The sequence below is a fragment of the Tetrao urogallus genome (genome assembly GCF_951394365.1).
Source record: "Tetrao urogallus genome assembly, chromosome: 1".
NCBI lineage: Eukaryota > Metazoa > Chordata > Aves > Galliformes > Phasianidae > Tetrao > Tetrao urogallus.
In genome coordinates, this window is record NC_136813.1 from 106,033,392 (window position 1) to 106,042,797 (window position 9,406).

Here is a 9,406-nt window from a genome sequence, read left to right on the forward strand (position 1 = left end):
AGCAATACATACACCAAAGCATGAACAGATGATTAACACCTAAACCACACACTACTGGATTTTTTTTTTATTTTTTTGTCTACTAAAACAGATCTAGGAGCCATCATCACCTCTAGTGTTAGTTACTAAGTTTTATTTCTCAGCTTCCTAATACGTAAACCCAAGAATTATTTTCCTAGCAGTGACTGAGGATACCACTGATTAACAAAAGCCAAGCAGGCAATCATTATTTCAGGAAGTCAGATCACACTGGAAGGCCGTAAACTGACACCACAGCAAGAGAAGATCAAGAAATGTTTAGCTCCAGCAGTATTACTTTAGATCAGAATTACCCTGTGTTTGAGTCTGTACTGAGTAACATAAAAATAACATCCAGTACAGTTATGCAGCCGTGTGGACAACTACAGAAATGCTGGATGTAACTTGTAATTTTTGATAGTACTTAATGACACGAGAAAAGACTGAAAAGAATAAAAGAAATTCAAGAAGAATTCAAGGATTCAAGAATTCAAAGAAATTCAAGGATAAAACTATACCCACTTCAAATGCAACAAAGTAAGCTATACTCACTTGTTAAGGTTTCCCCATTAAGGTTTGTTTTCAAATCAAATTCACCCTTCTAATTATAGAACCACTTCCTTCACAGCTAAAATCTGAACTACTTTGTCTGCCCCTCATTTTATTTGTATGCACTCACATGGGAACCTCCCAGGGACACCCTGAAAAATCTCAAAACAATTTCAAATTCTGTATGTGACACAACAAGCCAAAGCTCAGGAAGCTCTTGCAGATGTTCAGACCGAGGGGGTTCTATTAGATACTATCTTTCAATTTAAAACTACAAATAGTCACAGATGCCTTGGCTCCTGCTTGCCAAATTTGGGAACAGTAGACTTATTTTTTCCCAACACGTAAGTGGCTTCAGTGCACAGTGAACTTAACAAATGTGAAGAAATGTCAAATCAGCAATTTTAGAAAGAAACACAGATACATAAACTGGACACTTACTTCACCTTCCATCTGTCTCTTTTCATTTCCAGCCATAGAAATCTTGATTTTATTTCCCCATGTTATCAACCTCAAATAATCATCTAAAAAAATATTTTATTCCAATTTGCCTTGGAAGGTTCAGGATGTAATGGTGTTATTATTGCGTTATTACAACACAACAGATCCCAAAAAATACACATGGCTTTGCAGTAGTCACACTCCGAGTTGATCTTACATCACTACATCATGATTATGCATAAATTGAAGAAAATGACATGACAGCCCAGTCATCTTTTGCAACCATTCTTTAATCTACTGTCTAAAAGCTAAGTTCAGCTGCAATACTCCAGGCCTCCAGCATACTGACCCTGTTTCCAACCCTCTTTCAACTTTTTAACAGAATTTAGAATAAAAGACATGCACATCAATGCTTCTTAAGGTCCTTGCCAGTCTCTTACCCTAAAAACAGTCATGAGGTTTTTGCTTCCATCTACAGTAAACGGCTCAACAGGCTAAAAAGAGTTTAGACATTGCTTCACTTTTGCTGCAGCTCTTACTGAGGAATGTGGATGTGCACACACTTCAGACAGCAACGTAACTATATGCAATCCAACATATCCCTGTATTATATTTATTCTGAAGGACAAATAGGTGTTTCATTCAGATAGTTCAAAAGTATGGCATTATTGTTAAGCAACTCTCTCTACAACTGCTGTTCAACTTCTGACATAAAAAAAGAACACTGTAGGGAAACCAGGACATTCAAAAGTGCCAAAAAACACAGAGAAGCAAAGCTATGTTATCAGTGTGGGATGGAACAAGGTGGAGAGGCTTGATTTGAACTACAGCCAGAAGATCTGGCGTCAGAAGTTCTAGATGGAAAAGTAGAAAACAATACAGTCAGACAAAAAGTAGAGCCAGAGAGAAAAAACACTAATAGAGGCACGCATGAAGAATGTATGACACGCTAACCAAGAGACACAGTTTTTAAGTAAGAAATTATCTTTTATAACAGACGTTTCAAGAAAGAGGTGACCTAAACTTTATGTGTTAACTGATACTTTCTGAAGAAAAAATGGCAATATGCTTCATCACTTCACCAGCAAGGCTGTGGGCCTATGAACCTCTGTTTGTACAGGTATGGATGCACTGGGACAACTGCACCACTGTAGGCCTAACTGTAAACAAGCTACTGCAGAGCGCTCAGCTTCCTCTGGTATCACACCACAAAAGGTCACTGGTTCTTTCTACCAGTACGCAACATCAACTACATCTTGTGTCTGTATAATTAACTCAGTAGAAGTGTTCTTTATTAAAAATATGCTTGAACGAAATGTAGAAGTCTGTATTTTGAGTCAGCACACAACTGCTAATCACCAGGCCAAATTTACACCAGGAAAGTGCCTAGAGACAAAACGTTAATATATTATCTCACTTTCAACAGCGTTATTTAAACTATGCATTGTTTTAAAATATTGAAGAAAAGAAACAGAATCCTCTATGTACTCTAAACATTTGCTGCCCACGTGGAGAGTTCATAAACTAAAAGCAAAGCGAGGAAGAAGACTTGGCAATTTTTCTACAAAAAATAAACTCCAGGAGAAGTCAAGGTCAAACGATTTAGACACTCTTCATTGATAACTGTGATAAAATCATTTTGCAGGGAAACTCCTTCCCTGGTCTCATCCTGTCCTGTTCCCTACTCATTCCTAGCTTTGTATGGAGTAGAGGATTGGTGTTAATGTCAAGTATCGCTCCATCTTCACTCCCTTGTTATCATTACTTCAACAGATAGTAAGTGCAGCTAAAACATTTTAAAGATGAAACTTTCAGTCCTGACAGAAGATTGAAAGATTTGTTTGAGCGGGATTCAATCAAATATAGCTGTCTGTTCTTCCAGCTGTGGCTTATTCCATACTTCTAAGACCAATCACATCTCTCGACTGCCTTCAGAGATCTTTACACAGACATACTAAGTTTATACAGTCACCAAACAGAAGCAAAATACAAAAGCTTGTAGATAAACCCAAGCAGCAAACAACCTATGGGTTCACTGAGCAGCCTTATTCGAGCTATTTTCAAACACATACTGTAATAAACAACGTGTAAAACAAGTGTCAGGAAGCACTAAGAAAACTCTTGTTGAAATGGAGTACTGTGTAAATGGAACAAGACCAGCAGAGTGGTGAGGTAAGCAGCCCAGAATTTCATAAAATGAAGTAATTACATGCAAAAAAAAAAAAAAAGAAAAAGAAAAAGAAAAAGAAAAAGCCTAGGCTGCGTTTCTGAGAACTGCAAGCGCTGTGGTTGGGATATACCTATAACAACTCACGCTTCAATCAACACCCGCTGGGCAGGGAAAGCAACCTGTTGGCTCTCGTTAGTTAGCAAAGCCGACAGAGGTTGCAAAGAGCACGGAATTAATCGCAGAATTAATTTCTGCCTGTGGCCCTGCGTGAAGATACGCTGCTTTCTGTGAAATAATTAAAGAAATAAAAATGAAAAGAAGTATGCTGGTCTAATTCGTCCATCCTTAAGGACACAGCTCCGGGGCAGCCCCCTCCTCCTCCTCCTCCTCCTCCTCCTCCTCCTCCTCCTCCTCGTCCTCCTCCTCCTCCTCCTCCCCCACCCTCCCGGCGTCGTTCCTCCTGCCACACGTGGCCCAGCCCCGCCGCCCTCCCCGGGAGACACCTCCGCTCCACTCCACTCCGCTCCGCTCCCCGCCACCTATCGGTCACAGCCCCGTTCCCGCCGCCGCGAGGGGGGCGCCGGGGGCCCCGCACCCCGCCCGCCCCACTGCCGCCCGCGGGGGGGAGGGGCGAGAAGCGGCGGGGGGGCGGGGCGGCGCTCACCTGGCAGAAGCGGCGGCAGTAATACTGGCTGTGGAGCAGGGCCGGCAGGCCGGCGGGCGGACCCGGCGCCGCCAGGGCCTCCAGCTCCTCGCTGAGCCGCTCCGACTCCTGGTCGCTTTCGTCTTCCGCCATGCTGCTCCGGCCGCCCTGCGCGTACCGAGCGCCCCCCTGCCCCCGCCCCGCCGCGCCGGAAGGGGCCGCCCCCGCCCCGCCGCCTCACGTCCGGCCACGCCCCCCCCGTCGCGCGCCTATTGGGCCGGCCGGCGTGCCACCCGACGGCCAGCGCGGAGACGGCTCGCCTCTGACCCCTGACTTCTGGCTCCTCCCTTCCGCCCGGCCCCGCCGGAGCGTCTTGTGATTGGGACAAAAGTCTCCTCGTTACTTTACGCAGCCCTTCTCATTGGATGCTCTTCCCGCTCATCACACCCCCCTCCGCAGCTACTGGCCGAAGTGCCCGTCCACTAAACGCGGAGATTGCCTTCGCGAGCTCCGATTGGTCTCGGTACGCCTCAATCACGGCATTTACGCCCGCCCCTAACTCACGATTGGGCTAGAGCGCCGTCCGTCTCCCCGCGGCCGCCTCGGGAGCAGCCAATCGGCACCGGCTTTCCTCCCGTCCGCCGCCGTCGGGCGGCGGTCGCTAGGCCGGTTGCTAGGTCCCGCCTACCGCGGCCGCCAGGGTGGGTAGCTGTGTCTGGCTGCGGCGCGGCGGCGAGCGTCCGGCGCAGGCCGCGCGGAGCGGGGGGAGACCGCGCGGCCCCAGCGGGTAACGGCGCTCGGCGGGGAGGCGGCGCCTCCAGGTCTGCGCTCCGGGCCGGGCGGGGCGGCACGACCACACCTGTCTGCGTCTGGTGGGGCTTAGAGGGGACCGAGCGGCCTCCGGGAGGCGGGCGGTCCCCGGCCGACAGGGCGTGAGAGCGCTGGGGTAGGCGGAAGGCAGGGCCCGGCTCGCTGTCACCGCGCGGTGCCTTCCCGAGGCGAGGGGCGGAGGGCTCATGCGGGCTCGCGTCGTGTATTCGGGCTGCAGGCACTCCGCGTCGGCACGGGGACGCTGCCCCGGGAAACAGACGCGCCCGTCTCTGACTTTGCGGGCTGCTTCGCTTGGCAAAGAGACGGCTACGTCTATCGGACCGCTGCAGACCTTCCTCCTCCTCACCTTACGTGCGCTTCGGAGTCGCCCGCAGACTCTGCGCACGTGCGGTGGTTCCGCCTCAGCGCGAGCTGTTAGCGGAGCTCGCTTATCAGCCCTCCCGCAACCTTCGGAGCCGTGCTTCGTCCCCGCGCTCGGCGAGCCGGCCTTGCTTCTGAGCAATCCCTGCCAGACCTTTGAGACTGGGAGAAAAACGGCCCGTGTTTTCGGCGCTTGTCCAGCTCGCGGAATTACTGCCTCCAATCCTGATAGAAGCTGTGTATGATTCGTTTTGACATTTCCAAGTCCTGAGCAACAAGTTGACATTGAGATAAGACTTGTTGAAAGTTTGGTTTTGGGAGGCTTTCAGTTGCTTGTGAAACTCGTGGGGATAGAGAACCCATTAGGTAACAAGCAGAAAAAAGTTCCATTGATCCCAGCAGAAAATACCTCGCTCTGTAGGGTCGTGCAGGATCATTCAAGCCTGTAGTTTTGGAAAGTAGCAGATGATAGTTCAGAAAACGGACTGGGAAAGTATGTAATGGCAAGATTTTCATCTCCCATGTTCAAAAAGGATGTCGGCTCCTCATGTGACAGTGTGTTTTTTGAAGACTAAAATTGTCAAGACTGAATTCTGTTTGATGGCTCTATTTCCAGAGCAAGTTAAAGGCATTCTGGGCAGCACAAGCTCTGTTCAGTCCTTGGACTGGCTTGCCTTGCAGCTATATGGGAAATCCGTGGCTTTTAAAGGCAGATTTTTTAAATGTTACAACAGCAAGCTGCATGTAACTAGTGACACATCTACAATTACACAGATCTCTCTTTCTGTGTAGTAGTCAGCAGAGGTAATGCAATATTCCTGCAAGGCATTCATCCCCGTAAGTAAATATCCAGGCAACCTGTTAGATTTCCTCAAAATATTTGTGAATTGTCGTTTTACTCAAAAACAAGCAAACAAAAAAAAACCACCCCAAAACCCTCAACCTGAACATAGGGAAGTTTTTCAGTCTTTTACGTTGAAAATGTAACAACAATAAGAGAAATAGAGCCTGATTGATTTTAGTACGCTTGTCTAGATTATTGCTTGCTTTGGTAATGTAATTTTAAAGTGATGCTAAAGGCAATCCTGCCGTCTTCTCTGAATAATCAGTTACCTTTCTGAGAGTAGTTGTCTCCATGGGAAAAAAAAAAAAAAAAGAAACAAAACAACAGGCTTTTATTCTTAATATATACATATTCTTAATATATACGTATATACAGGTTTCTGTTCACATCAGACTGCTTTTGTTGCATTTTCATTGCAATCACAAAAAAAAATTCTGACTAAGTTAAGGCCCAGATGAGGTTTGAGGCAGGGATAAAAATGAAAGGTATTCCAAGTGAGTTATGAGTGCCAGCAAAGCTCAGATCACTTTATTTTTTAAGTCTATATAAATTGACAGTGATGGCCTTCTTGCCTGAGGTTTTTTCTAACACAGGTAATGCCGTCTTTCAGGAAATAAGAATACTGACTCACCATAGCTAATAAATTGTCAAATATGTTTAAAATACTAAGAAGGCAAAGTTTATCTTCAAGATTAAACTGTATTCATGGGGAAAAAAAACAACCAAAAAACAACTTTGTGTGACTTTCAGTGATGAATGGATTGAAGGGTTCAATTGAGCTCTGCAGCTTAGAAACTAAAAAGTAGTTTACTGTGACCCGTGCGGAGCTTCCTCCTTCAAAGGAAAACTTCAAGATGCAGAACCGTTCAGTAATAGTTTTGTACATGTATCCGACATGTGATTGGCCTTCAGATGGCAGTTAGCACCATGCTGGATGGTCAACACTCAAGACGGCTTGATTGAAATCATTCCCGTGTCTTAATGGCATTTTTCTTCAGCTTCCAGGTAAAGCTCACCGAAGGCCACAATGGAACGGTTTGGAGTGAAGTCCACTCCGTCACGTAACCGCTCGAAGACTGCTTTGTATGTAACTCCTCAGGATCGGGTAACTGAGTTTGGCAGCGAGCTGCATGAAGACGGCGGAAAACTCTTCTGCACTTCCTGCAATGTGGTTCTGAATCACGTCCGCAAATCGGCAATCAACGACCACCTCAAGTCCAAAACACATACAAAGCGGAAGGCGGAGTTTGAAGAACAGAACGTCAGGAAGAAGCAGAGGACTCTGACTGCCTCCCTGCAGTGCAACAGCACTGCTCAGACAGAGAAAACCAGCGTCATCCAGGACTTTGTGAAAATGTGCCTGGAAGCTAATATTCCTCTTGAGAAGGCCGATCATCCTTCTGTGCGAGCCTTCCTGTCTCGCTATGTCAAGAATGGAAGTTCGATACCTAAGTCAGAGCAGCTAAGGAAAGCGTACTTGCCCGACGGGTACGACAATGAGAACCAACTCATCAATACTGAAGATCGCTGAGAAGAAGACTGTTTTAATCATCGTTGTGAAGTTTTACATATTGATGGTGTGGTTTATTTTTATATTCATGCATATATACAGTGTTACATATTGGTTTTGCAAGCTATTTTGTATTGTAGAAATGACAATCTATTTGTGAACTAAGTGGTATGCCAGAGACTGTCGCTAACCCTGCTGTAGACTCGAGAGCTGCTTTGATGTAGGACTCGCACTGAGTGCAGGGAACATGCCTGGCGTACGTCCCGTCTGTGTTCAGTCCAGCTGTAACTGACGCTAAGAAAAAGGCAGTTGGGTGGAGAACGTCCCTTACCTTAACTGTGCATCTGAGTACAGGAGGAAGAGGATGCAGTAGGAATTGTTCATCGCGTCACTGGATTGCTTTGTCCAGAATCTTCTCCGTGAGTGACCAAGAAGTCTGCACGTTAAAAATGGAAGAGGCTGTAAAATGGTTAGTTAACGTAAGTGATCTGTTGGGGAGGATGATCGCAATTTCCTAGTCAAGTTGGCTTATGTTTTAAAAGAAGAGACATTTTTCTTCTAGAATAATTCTATTTGATGCAACTGTGGATGCACTCATTACTCATTAAATAGGTGGCCTTTTGTACCACCCTTTGAACTCCACTATTCTTATAAAGCCAAAAGTTCTGAAGATTTGCCATGTCTGGTTTTTTAAATCTCCACATCCTTTTCTTGGTTTACTATGTTCCCTCCAGTTTCAGTGCCAAACTGCACAAAGCTAAGTGAACGAACTAATAACTACGTGTGGTTTACAGCACAGCTGCTAGCAAACAAATCTTACACTGGACCAAGATCATAGTAGTAGGGGGAATGAATGCCTGTTTCTTACAGCAAGATAAAAGATGCTGAATTTAAACTGGGGGTGGAGGAGGAACAAAATAGTGGAGTTGATAACGCTTCTCACAGTGTGCAGGGGAAGAGGCTTCTCCATCTCTCCCTGCAGGTCCTTTACTTCTCGCCTCAGCCTTTTAGTGAAAGGAAGTAAAATGATTAAAATAGTTTTCAAAATAGTTGCTGCAAAGGCTATTCAATATTTGTAACAGCTAGGAAAGCCTGTATACTTTGAAGCTGTAATGGAATTACACACCTGAGGTGTATTTCTTATTCTGTGCCACTATGCCACCTGTTGAACTGACAAAACTTTAAACGTGAGTTAAAGAAGCTCAGTAATGTTGCTCTCTCCCAAATCTAGTAAACTGTTACTAAGCTAATCCAAATTACTATGCCAAATAGTCAATTTGATGCGAGTGCTTGCTCTGCAATGTTTTTAATGGAATGGTGGAGCATAGTAAAAAGAGCTTGATTTTCTTTAGATCTCTGAATTTAAGGAGGTGTCAAGCATTTTCTAAGTTGCATAGAAATACTCTGCTCAGTGGATATAGTGATGCAAGCATGCTTTAACTCCCTCAAGTGGAGCCAGTTTTCCGTTCATCTTCCTTTCCCTGTAAAGTTTGACAATAGCACATTATTTCTTTCATTTCAGGATATTTACAGCAATACTACGTATTTGCTAAAAGACACTAAGTAACCTACTTAGTTTGTTTCTGTGGCTAATTTCTAGAGGAGAGTCTCTTTTGCTGGATTAAAAGAGATTTACATACTTGGTAACAACTGCTTTTTTTGTACAATTCCTGCAGAAATGCAATTAGTGTTACAACAGTGTCTTCTAGCCTTCTGCTAGGGGAAATGCTTGAGTAAATGGACAAAAACGAAAAGCAGAAGGCATGTGCCAGTACGTGGATACTCAGTACAGTGCTGCACCATTGGTCCCTGTTGAAGCTAGTGGGATTTCATGCAGTTGTAGCAGTCCTGTCAATGATATTAACTGCTGGTGTAGGACTTCAGACAAATAACATAATAATGGTTTGGTTTTGTTTTCCTCTAATCCTGTATATCAAAATTTGCCTTCCCAAATATCATTTGCTATTGCAAGAGCTTGGGTTTTGCTTAAGCTCATAAACTGCCTTGGGCTAGAACTGTTTTATAAATCTTCTAAAGCCA

At 45.2% G+C, this 9,406-nt stretch overlaps 2 protein-coding genes across 2 annotated transcripts in view; one reads left to right on the forward strand and one right to left on the reverse strand.

The window, feature by feature from the left end:
- ZNF654 (zinc finger protein 654) overlaps nt 1–4,001 on the reverse strand; it is a gene marked incomplete at its 3' end in the record, with an annotated part of 38,603 nt that extends 34,602 nt beyond the window's left edge. The window contains exon 1 of the mRNA XM_079549655.1: nt 3,843–4,001. Within this exon, the coding sequence (XP_079405781.1) occupies nt 3,843–3,974 (132 nt within the window). The 5' untranslated portion in view covers nt 3,975–4,001. The remainder of the gene's footprint in view (nt 1–3,842) is intronic.
- A 2,882-nt stretch (nt 4,002–6,883) lies between these two features.
- On the forward strand, nt 6,884–7,387 carry CGGBP1 (CGG triplet repeat binding protein 1; the record flags this gene model as incomplete). Its single annotated transcript, XM_079537123.1, has 1 exon — nt 6,884–7,387. One exon carries the CDS (start codon nt 6,884–6,886, stop codon nt 7,385–7,387), a length of 504 nt encoding a protein of 167 aa, XP_079393249.1.
- Nucleotides 7,388–9,406: the final 2,019 nt, after the last annotated feature.